The following is a 12,991-nucleotide window of genomic DNA, read 5'->3' as shown; positions in this document are numbered from 1 at the left end:
TCAGAGACATAGAGAGAAGGTCTGCACCGAGGCCTGGGTCTCCACCTGGAGGGGAGAGAGTAGTCAGAGACATAGAGAGAAGGTCTGCACCGAGGCCTGGGTCTCCACCTGGAGGGGAGAGAGTAGTCAGAGACATAGAGAGAAGGTCTGCACAGAGGCCTGGGTCTCCACCTGGAGGGGAGAGAGTAGTCAGAGACAGAAGGTCTGCACCGGGGCCTGGGTCTCCACCTGGAGGGGAGAGAGTAGTCAGAGACATAGAGAGGTCTGCACCGGGGCCTGGGTCTCCACCTGGAGGGGAGAGAGTAGTCAGAGACATAGAGAGAAGGTCTGCACCGGGGCCTGGGTCTCCACCTGGAGGGGAGAGAGTAGTCAGAGACATAGAGAGAAGGTCTGCACCGGGGTCTGGGTCTCCACCTGGAGGGGAGAGAGTAGTCAGAGACATAGAGAGAAGGTCTGCACCGGGGCCTGGGTCTCCACCTGGAGGGGAGAGAGTAGTCAGAGACATAGAGAGAAGGTCTGCACCGGGGTCTGGGTCTCCACCTGGAGGGGAGAGAGTAGTCAGAGACATAGAGAGAAGGTCTGCACCGGGGCCTGGGTCTCCACCTGGAGGGGAGAGAGTAGTCAGAGACAGAAGGTCTGCACCGGGGCATGGGTCTCCACCTGGAGGGGAGAGAGTAGTCAGAGACAGAGAGAAGGTCTGCACCGGGGCCTGGGTCTCCACCTAGAGGGGAGAGAGTAGTCAGAGACAGAAGGTCTGCACCGGGGCCTGGGTCTCCACCTGGAGGGGAGAGAGTAGTCAGAGACATAGAGAGAAGGTCTGCACCGGGGCCTGGGTCTCCACCTGGAGGGGAGAGAGTAGTCAGAGACAGAAGGTCTGCACCGGGGCCTGGGTCTCCACCTGGAGGGGAGAGTAGTCAGAGACATAGAGAGAAGGTCTGCACCGAGGCCTGGGTCTCCACCTGGAGGGGAGAGAGTAGTCAGAGACAGAGAGAGAAGGAGAGGAGAAAGGAAGGGGAGAGGTGGTTCGACACTTGGGATGAGAGGGTAACCACACAGGGACAGAGAGAGGAGATAAAGTTCAGATTACTACTACTATAATGTGGTCAAACTGTTAGAACTGAAACATATTATACACACCAGCAGGGGGCTTCGTATGGTCAATACGGCTTTGACTGACACGGATTGAGGGTGTGTGTGTGTGTGTGTGTGTGTGTGTGTGTGTGTGTGTGTGTGTGTGTGTGTGTGTACCTCCTCCTGGTAGCTGATGCGGTAGGCTGTCTCCAGAGGTCTCTCCAGGAAGTTGAGGCTCAGCTTGTTGATGGGAGGCTTGAAGAAGTAGTCCTTCATCAGACTTAAAAGAGGAGAATAGATTGAGGAAAAGACAGGTAGAGGGTTTTAGGGGGGAATCCAAACTTGAACTCGACTTCTGCATGCATGACTTGAATCATCCATTGACATCTATGCATTATTTACGTGATCATCGAGGTTAAGTGCATGCATCTCAAACTGGGATTCCTCCCTTAGTGACTGACTTAAAATATATACGCTGTCAACACTAATCACCACTGTTGGTAATCCTAAACCAGCCAAGCCATAGACTGTTCTCTCTGCTTCCGCACGGCAAGCGGTGCCCGTGTATCAAGTCTGACACCAACAGGCTCCTGAACAGCTTCTATCCCCAAGCCATAAGACTGCTGAAGAGCTAACAAATGTCTACACAGACGATCTGTCTGTCTAAGTTGACCCTTTAGTTATTTTTATTCATGCACTGTCTCAATGCACACTGACACGCTCAACACACACATCTATACTGTCTCAATGCACACTGACACACACTGACACGCTCAACACACACATCTATACTGTCTCAATGCACACTGACACACACTGACACGCTCAACACACACATCTATACTGTCTCAATACACACTGACATACACTGACACGCTCAACACACACATCTATACTGTCTCAATGCACACTGACACACACTGACACGCTCAACACACACATCTATACTGTCTCAATGCACACTGACACGCTCAACACACACATCTATACTGTCTCAATGCACACTGACACGCTCAACACACACATCTATACTGACTCAATGCACACTGACACACACTGACACGCTCAACACACACATCTATACTGTCTCAATGCACACTGACACACACTGACACGCTCAACACACACATCTATACTGTCTCAATGCACACTGACATACACTGACACGCTCAACACACACATCTATACTGTCTCAATGCACACTGACACGCTCAACACACACATCTATACTGACTCAATGCACACTGACACGCTCAACACACACATCTATACTGTCTCAATGCACACTGACACACACTGACACGCTCAACACACACATCTATACTGTCTCAATGCACACTGACACACACTGACACGCTCAACACACACATCTATACTGTCTCAATGCACACTGACACACACTGACACGCTCAACACACACATCTATACTGTCTCAATGCACACTGACACACACTGACACGCTCAACACACACATCTATACTGTCTCAATGCACACTGACACACACTGACACGCTCAACACACACATCTATACTGACTCAATGCACACTGACACACACTGACACGCTCAACACACACATCTATACTGACTCAATGCACACTGACACACACTGACACGCTCAACACACACATCTATACTGTCTCAATGCACACTGACACACACTGACACGCTCAACACACACATCTATACTGTCTCAATGCACACTGACACACACTGACACGCTCAACACACACATCTATACTGTCTCAATGCACACTGACACACACTGACACGCTCAACACACACATCTATACTGTCTCAATGCACACTGACACGCTCAACACACACATCTATACTGTCTCAATGCACACTGACACGCTCAACACACACATCTATACTGTCTCAATGCACACTGACACACACTGACACGCTCAACACACACATCTATACTGTCTCAATGCACACTGACACACACTGACACGCTCAACACACACATCTATAATGACTCAATGCACACTGACACACACTGACACGCTCAACACACACATCTATACTGTCTCAATGCACACTGACACACACTGACACGCTCAACACACACATCTATACTGTCTCAATGCACACTGACACACACTGACACGCTCAACACACACATCTATAATGTCTCAATGCACACTGACACACACTGACACGCTCAACACACACATCTATACTGTCTCAATGCACACTGACACACACTGACACGCTCAACACACACATCTATACTGTCTCAATGCACACTGACACACACTGACACGCTCAACACACACATCTATACTGTCTCAATGCACACTGACACACACTGACACGCTCAACACACACATCTATACTGTCTCAATGCACACTGACACACACTGACACGCTCAACACACACATCTATACTGTCTCAATGCACACTGACACACACTGACACGCTCAACACACACATCTATACTGACTCAATGCACACTGACACACACTGACACGCTCAACACACACATCTATACTGTCTCAATGCACACTGACACACACTGACACGCTCAACACACACATCTATACTGTCTCAATGCACACTGACACACACTGACACGCTCAACACACACATCTATACTGTCTCAATGCACACTGACACACACTGACACGCTCAACACACACATCTATACTGTCTCAATGCACACTGACATGCTCAACACACACATCTATACTGTCTCAATGCACACTGACACGCTCAACACACACATCTATACTGTCTCAATGCACACTGACACACACTGACACGCTCAACACACACATCTATACTGTCTCAATGCACACTGACACACACTGACACGCTCAACACACACATCTATACTGTCTCAATGCACACTGACACGCTCAACACACACATCTATACTGTCTCAATGCACACTGACACGCTCAACACACACATCTATACTGTCTCAATGCACACTGACACGCTCAACACACACATCTATACTGTCTCAATGCACACTGACACGCTCAACACACACATCTATACTGTCTCAATGCACACTGACACGCTCAACACACACATCTATACTGTCTCAATGCACACTGACACGCCCAACACACACATCTATACTGTCTCAATGCACACTGACACGCTCAACACACACATCTATACTGTCTCAATGCACACTGACACGCTCAACACACACATCTATACTGTCTCAATGCACACTGACACGCCCAACACACACATCTATACTGACTCTATAAACACACTCACTCACACTGACACGCTCAACACACACATCTATACTGTCTCAATGCACACTGACACGCTCAACACACACATCTATACTGTCTCAATGCACACTCACGCACACTGACACTCCCAACACACACATCTATACTGTCTCAATGCACACTGACACGCTCAACACACACATCTATACTGTCTCAATGCACACTGACACGCTCAACACACACATCTATACTGTCTCAATGCACACTGACACGCCCAACACACACATCTATACTGACTCTATAAACACACTGACACTGACACGCTCAACACACACATCTATACTGTCTCAATGCACACTGACACGCTCAACACACACATCTATACTGTCTCAATGCACACTGACACGCTCAACACACACATCTATACTGTCTCAATGCACACTGACACACACTGACACGCTCAACACACACATCTATACTGTCTCAATGCACACTGACACGCTCAACACACACATCTATACTGTCTCAATGCACACTCACGCACACTGACACGCTCAACACACACATCTATACTGTCTCAATGCACACTGACACGCCCAACACACACATCTATACTGTCTCAATGCACACTGACACGCCCAACACACACATCTATACTGTCTCAATGCACACTCACTCACACTGACACACTCAACACACACATCTACAGTATACTGACTCTATAAACACACTCACTCACACTGACACGCTCAACACACACATCTATACTGTCTCAATGCACACTGACACGCTCAACACACACATCTATACTGACTCTATAAACACACTCACGCACAATGACACGCTCAACACACACATCTATACTGACTCAATGCACACTCACTCACACTGACACGCCCAACACACACATCTATACTAACTCTATAAACACACTCACTCACACTGACACGCTCAACACACACATCTATACTGACTCAATGCACACTGACACACCCAACACACACATCTATACTGACTCTATAAACACACATCTATACTGACTCTATAAACACACTCACTCACACTGACACGCTCAACACACACATCTATACTGACTCAATGCACACTCACTCACACTGACACGCTCAACACACACATCTATACTGACTCTATAAACACACTCACTCACACTGACACACTCAACACACACATCTATACTGTCTCAATGCACACTTCCTCACACTGACACACACCTCTATACTGTCTCAATGTACACTCCCTCACACGCTCAACACACACATAACATGCACACACATCTATACTGACTCTATACACACTCCCTCACACTGACACGCTCAATACACACAACATGCACACACATCTATACTGACTCTATAAACACACTCACACACACTGACACGCTCAACACACACATAACATGCACACACATCTATACTGACTCTATACACACACACACACACTCACATACAATCTTCATATACGCTGCTACTACTCTGTTAATCATATATCCGGATGCCTAGTCACCTTACCCCTATACATATCTACCTCTATAGATCCAGTGTCCCTGTACATTATAATATGGTACTGACCCTGTATATAGTATGTTTACCCCTATACATATCTACCTCTATAGATCCAGTGTCCCTGTACATTATAATATGGTACTGACCCTGTATATAGTATGTTTACCCCTATACATATCTACCTCTATAGATCCAGTATCCCTGTACATTATAATATGGTACTGACCCTGTATATAGTATGTTTACCCCTATACATATATACCTCTATAGATCCAGTATCCTTGTACATTATAATATGGTACTGACCCTGTATATAGTATGTTTACCCCTATACATATCTACCTCTATAGATCCAGTATCCCTGTACATTATAATATGGTACTGACCCTGTATATAGTATGTTTACCCCTATACATATCTACCTCTATAGATCCAGTATCCCTGTACATTATAATATGGTACTGACCCTGTATATAGTATGTTTACCCCTATACATATCTACCTCTATAGATCCAGTGTCCCTGTACATTATAATATGGTACTGGAACTGACCCTGTATATAGTATGCTTGTGTTCCTATCTCCAACAGTGTAGTAGTATCTAACAACAGTGCAGTACTATCTAACAACAGTGCAGTAGTAGTTAAAAACAGTGCAGTAGTATCTAAAAACAGTGCAGTAGCATCTAATAACAGTGCAGTAGTATCTAACAGCTGTGCAGTACTACCTAACAACAGTGCAGTAGTAAATAACAGCAGTGCAGTAGTATCTAATAGCAGTGCAGTAGTATCTAACAACAGTACAGTAGTATCTAACAGCAGTGCAGTAGTATCTAACAACAGTGCAGTAGTATCTAACAACAGTGCAGTAGTATCTAACAACAGTGCAGTAGTAAATAACAGCAGTGCAGTAGTATCTAATAGCAGTGCAGTAGTATCTAACAACAGTGCAGTAGTATCTAACAACAGTGCAGTAGTATCTAACAACAGTGCAGTAGTATCTAACAGCAGTGCAGTAGTATCTAACAGCAGTGCAGTAGTATCTAACAGCAGTGCAGTAGTATCTAACAACAGTGCAGTAGTATCTAACAACAGTGCAGTAGTATCTAACAGCAGTGCAGTAGTATCTAACAGCAGTGCAGTAGTATCTAACAACAGTGCAGTAGTATCTAACAACAGTGCAGTAGTATCTAACAGCAGTGCAGTAGTATCTAACAACAGTGCAGTAGTAAATAACAACTAGTCCTATCAACTAGTCCAGGGTCAGCTTTAGACCGTCAATCATTCCACTAAAGCCACCTACTACCTCCCAACTTTAATATGCCCCTCTAAACTGGTTCAGGGTCAGGGTTTATGACTGAACTCTGATCTAGGTTATTTAGATGTACTGAACTCAAAACAGTTCATAAGTAAAGCCAAAAGCCATCATACTCCCTCTGGTCCTCACCTGTCCTCCTTGATGACATCAACAAAATGGACGTCACTCTTCTCCCTGAAGTTCTTGGAGCGTAGCGGGATGAGGGCGGAGTGGTCCATGCCTGTGCCCCCCGGTCCCGCCCCTCCTGGACCCCCCATACCCAGGCTGGTACCCGTCCCTGTGCCCGTACTGGTCTTCTTTTCTTTCTCCTGGAGCATGTCACATAGAGAGCTCTGGCTGGCCATCACCGAGTCCTCCAGTGGAGGACTGAGAATGCCATTCAGAGCCCTGGGGCTGCAGCCTGGAGTAAACTAAAGAAGAAGAAGGCGAGAGAGGGATGTGTGTTAGATAAGTGTGTGGTGCAGGTGTGTGTTATTAGTAGGTGTGTGTGTGGATGTATCGTTGCGTGCCAGGATAGGCGTGTGATCTACCTTGGCGCTGTTGGTCTTATGTTCATCCTGGCATCCATTGAGTCCGGCCCCCTCCTCTGTCTGCTCCCCATTCACAGTGCAGGACACACAGAGGGAAGCAGCCCCCCCAGGCATGAGGGCAGAGGTGTGGGGGCGAGGGCACGGGGTCAGGATGTCCTGAGAGCAACCACACTGAGCATGCTCTAACTTCCTCCCTGAGATCAGGTAGGTCTTCATCCCTGCAGAGGGGAAACGCACACTTAATAATACACAGATAACCACCATAACACACACACTTAATAATACACAGACAACCCCCATAACACACACACTTAATAATACACAGACAACCACCATAACACACACACTCCCACACACAATCAACCCAGCAGTTGCACTGTGCAGTCCGACAGTCAGACAGTTAGTTAGTCAGTCAGTCAGTGATTCAGACCTGCCGACAGAAGGTCAGTCAGACCTGCCGATAGACAGTCAGTCAGACCTGCAGACAGACAGAGAGAGACAGTAATATAAGCTGTGGTTTATCACAGTGTGTTTGCACAACACCAGAGACAGTAGTGGCGGAGTTAAAGGGCAATTCCACCACTTTTCAACCTCATTTTCATCATCGCCAGCACAATACCAGTGTATATGGGAAAATGTTTATATCTGATGATATCATCAAAAGAAAAATAATGTCACAGAGATGCATGATGACCTTTCTTCTTATTTTTTTAACCACAGATCAGTGAAACGTGCCGTTTTCACATATGTAGAGACACTGGTATTGTGCTGGAGATAATGAATATGAGGTTGAAAAGTGGCGGAATTGCCATTTAAAGGAAAGATCCACCTATTTTGAATGTTATGTAGTTTTTGTGCAGCTCTGAATGATGTTTTATCAATTACAGGGGTAATTTAATGTTTTCATGTGTATCTGAGCTATTGCCATTCAAGCTGGCAGAAATACAACTGGCATGATGAGTTTTGTAACATAGTCATCTTTCCTTTAACAATGCTGTGGGGCAAACAAGGAAATACACAAACACTGGATTACTAGAAGTGGCCAACGGCCAGCCGGTATCAGCCTGTTCAAACACGCTAGAGCTAGTTGGGCTAGATAAAGGTATCATAGTTCATATACAGCTAATACTAGCAAGGCTCTCATAATTTTAAACATGGCTAATGCTAAGCAAGTTCAAAAAGAGCTTATACTAAGGGCTTGTACTAACTAGGCTAGCAAGTGCTCTCACAGTTCAAACACAATGCTAGAATAGGTTAGCTAACCGCTCTCACAGTTCAAACACAATGCTAGAATAGGTTAGCTAACCGCTCTCACAGTTCAAACACAATGCTAGAATAGGTTAGCTAACTGCTCTCACAGTTCAAACCCAATGCTAGAATAGGTTAGCTAACCGCTCTCACAGTTCAAACACAATGCTAGAATAGGTTAGCGAACCGCTCTCACAGTTCAAACACAATGCTAGAATAGGTTAGCTAACCGCTCTCACAGTTCAAACATAATGCTAGAATAGGTTAGCTAACCGCTCTCACAGTTCAAGCACAATGCTAGAATAGGTTAGCTAACCGTTCTCACAGTTCAAACACAATGCTAGAATAGGTTAGCTAACCGCTCTCACAGTTCAAACACAATGCTAGAATAGGTTAGCTAACCGCTCTCACAGTTCAAACACAATGCTAGAATAGGTTAGCTAACCGCTCTCACAGTTCAAAATGAAATGCTAGCCAGGCTAGATTGATGTCTCACAATTCAAACACAGCCAATACTAGGCTAGGTTAGCTAGTGCTCTCATTGTTCAACATTACTGATGCTAGCTAGGCTAGCTCTCATAATCGAAACAGTGGAAGCTCAGGGGATTGTAAGCAAATAGGAAAAATTTTAAACAAATTTGAATTAATAAAAAATCTTTCTAGGAACTAGTTTGCTGTTCCTGCACTAATGCAAAAGTTCTCTGAATATGTTTTTATGAAAAGTGTGTGTCTGTGAATATGTTTCAGATAAACACACATAAAATATGTATCTAGCTACATGTGATGTGTCAGCCTTTGCTGTGAGTGTATTTGATCTGTATATTAGTCAGCTCATGTATAAGTGTGTGTGTACGTCAGTTTGTACGTATGAGTTTTGTGTGTGTGTGTGTGTGTGTGTGTGTGTGTGTGTGTGTGTGTGTGTGTGTGTGTGTGTTTGCACTAGCTCTTTACTGAGTGAGTCACACACTCATATTGTGCTTCTCTGTTTCTCTCACGTGTCTTTTAGAATCACCAAGGCTGAGAGCCAGCATTCTGCTGAGGCGCAGCATTCTAAGGCACTGCATTTCAGTGCTAGAGGGATCCCTACAGACCCTGATTCGTTTCCAGGCTGTATCACAACCGGCCGTGATTGGGAGTCCCATAGGGCGGCACACAATTGGCCCAGCGTCGTCTGTGTTAGGGTTTGGCCGCCATTGTAAATAAGAATTTGTTGTTAACTGACTTGCCTGGTTAAATAAAACATTATTATTTTTTATATAAATGGGAAAGACATTTCAGTTGAATGCATTCAGTTGTACAACTGACTAGGTATTCCCCTTTATCTCCCTCCCTCTCTCCACCCCTCAAATCAGTTCATGAGAACCAAATCCCACCAGACTCTATCTCTCCTCTCTCTTCTGTTGCCAGATCAGTCACTGTCACTGGTGTCACTGTGAACAACATACCTAATATAGTAAGTCATCTATTCTATTCTAGCCTGTCTGGGTCTCCCTGGCTGTCCCTGGGTGTGTGTGTGTGTGTGTGTGTGTGTGTGTGTGTGTGTGTTCACGCACGTGTGCCTCGGAGTTGTGGTCCCTTAGCTGGATTTAATAGGAGCCTACCGGGCCATGATCTACTGTCTGTCTGTCTGCTTGAGCGTCTGTCTGTCTGTCTGTCTATCTCTGCATGTCTGTCTGTCTGTCTCTGCATGTATGTGTCTGTCTGTCTGTCTCTGCATGTATGTGTCTGTCTGTCTCTGCATGTCTGTATGTATGTCTGTCTCTGCATGTATGTGTCTGTCTGTCTGTCTCTGCGTGTCTGTCTGTCTGTCTCTGCGTGTCTGTCAGTCTGGCTGTCTGTCTGTCTGTCTGTCTGTCTGTCTGTCTGTATGTCTGTCTGTCTCTGCATGTATGTGTCTGTCTGTCTGTCTGTCTGTCTGTCTGTCTGTCTCTACGTGTCTGTCTGTCTGTCTGTCTGTCTGTCTGTCTGTCTCTGCATATCTGTCTGTCTGTCTGTCTGTCTCTGCATGTATGTGTCTGTCTGTCTGTCTCTGCATGTATGTGTCTGTCTGTCTGTCTCTGCATGTATGTGTCTGTCTGTCTCTGCATGTATGTGTCTGTCTATCTGTCTCTGCGTGTCTGTCTGTCTGTCTGTCTCTGCATGTATGTGTCTGTCTGTCTCTGCATGTCTGTGTCTGTCTGTCTGTCTCTGCATGTCTGTCTGCCTGTCTGTCTGTCTCTGCATGTCTGTCTGCCTGTCTGTCTGTCTCTGCATGTCTGTCTGTCTGTCTGTCTGTCTGTCTGTCTGTCTGTCTGTCTGTGCGTGTCTGTCTGTCTCTGCATGTCTGTCTGTCTCTGCGTGTCTGTCTGTCTGTCTGTCTGTCTGTCTCTGCATGTATGTGTCTGTCTGTCTGTCTGTCTCTGCATGTATGTGTCTGTCTGTCTGTCTCTGCATATAGGTGTCTGTCTGTCTATCTCTGCGTGTCTGTCTGTCTCTGCGTGTCTGTCTCTCTGTCTGTCTGTCTGTCTGTCTCTGCATGTCTGTCTGTCTCTGCGTGTCTGTCTCTCTGTCTGTCTGTCTGTCTGTCTCTGCATGTCTGTCTGTCTGTCTGTCTGTCTGTCTGTCTGTCTGTCTGTCTGTCTCTGCATGTGTCTGTCTGTCTGTCTCTGCATGTATGTGTCTGTCTGTCTCTGCATGTGTCTGTCTGTCTGTCTCTGCATGTATGTGTCTGTCTGTCTGTCTGTCTGTCTCTGCATGTATGTGTATGTATGTCTGTCTGTCTGTCTGTCTCTGCGTGTCTGTGTCTGTCTGTCTCTGCATGTATGTGTCTGTCTGTCTGTCTCTGCATGTATGTGTCTGTCTGTCTGTCTGTCTCTGCATGTATGTGTCTGTCTGTCTGTCTGTCTGTCTGTCTCTGTATGTATGTGTCTGTCTGTCTGTCTCTGCATGTATGTGTCTGTGTGTCTGTCTGTCTGTGTGTCTGTCTGTCTGTCTGTCTGTCTGTCTGTCTGTCTGTCTGTCTGTCTGTCTCTGCATGTGTCTGTCTGTCTGTCTCTGCATGTATGTGTCTGTCTGTCTGTCTGTCTGTCTCTACGTGTCTGTCTGTCTGTCGGTCTCTAGGTGTCTGTCTGTCTCTGCATGTGTGTGTGTGTGCGTGTATGTATGTATGTATGTGTGTATGTATGTATGTATGTATGTATGTATGTGTGCGTGTATGTATGTATGTATGTATGTGTGCGTGCGGGCCAGTGAACAGGAACAGGGGGGATGGACACTACAGTGTGAGAAACAGCAAGAGGAAGTGAATGGAAAGTTGTATAACAGTGGGCAACACAGAACACACACTCTTACAGTGGTCTTGTTACCAACTGTCTATGTTTACTGAGGCAGGACATGGGAATCAGAGATGAGTGGATTTTATCAAAACAATGTACTGCAAGAAAAGGGAGTGTGTGTGCAAGAGTGTGAGAGAGAGAGAGAGAGAGAGAGAGAGAGAGAGAGAGAGAGAGAGAGAGAGAGAGTGTAGAGTGAAAGAGAGACAAAGGGAGAGTGGAAAGAGAAGGAGTGTGTATTTATGTCTGTGTTTGTTTGTGTGTGAGAGATGATAGAACCAAGGAGGGCCTACAACAGCACCTAGATCTTCTGCCAGACCTGGGCCATGACAGTAAATCTCAGTAAGACCAAAATAATGGTGTTCAAAAAAGGTCCAGTCGCCAGGACCACAAATACAAATTACATCTAGACACCGTTGCCCTAGAACACACAGAAAACGATACATACCTTGGCCTAAACATCAGCGCCACAGGTAACTTCCACAAAGCTGTGAACAATCTGAGAGACAAGGCAAGAAGGGTCTTCTATGCCATCAAAAGGAACATAAAATTCAACATACCAATTAGGACCTGGCTAAAAATACTTGAATCAGTTCTAGAACCCATTGCACTTTATCTGGGGTCCGCTCAACAACCAAGAATTCACAAAATGGGACAAACACCAAATTGAGACTCTGCATGCAGAATTCTGCAAAAATATCCTCAGTAAAACACCAAATAATGCATGCAGAGCAGAATTAGGCTGATACCCACTAATTATCAAAATCCAGAAAAGAGACGTTAAATTCT

General features: G+C 45.7%; 1 protein-coding gene across 2 annotated transcripts in view; it reads right to left on the bottom strand.

Moving 5' to 3' along the window:
* LOC139424426 (adenylate cyclase 9) overlaps positions 1-12,991 on the bottom strand; it is a 79,694-nt gene that overhangs the window by 12,557 nt on the left and 54,146 nt on the right. For both annotated transcript variants that reach the window (XM_071176218.1, XM_071176219.1), the window contains exons 5-7: positions 7,644-7,861; positions 7,243-7,523; positions 1,249-1,351 (exon numbers count right to left, since the gene is read on the bottom strand). In XM_071176218.1, coding sequence (XP_071032319.1) covers positions 1,249-1,351; positions 7,243-7,523; positions 7,644-7,861 — 602 coding nt within the window. The remainder of the gene's footprint in view (positions 1-1,248; positions 1,352-7,242; positions 7,524-7,643; positions 7,862-12,991) is intronic.

The sequence above is a fragment of the Oncorhynchus clarkii genome, chromosome 13 (assembly GCF_045791955.1).
Source record: "Oncorhynchus clarkii lewisi isolate Uvic-CL-2024 chromosome 13, UVic_Ocla_1.0, whole genome shotgun sequence".
Classification (NCBI taxonomy): Eukaryota; Metazoa; Chordata; class Actinopteri; order Salmoniformes; family Salmonidae; genus Oncorhynchus; species Oncorhynchus clarkii.
Note: the sequence above shows the minus strand (reverse complement) of the source record. Positions and strands in the feature narration are given on the sequence as shown.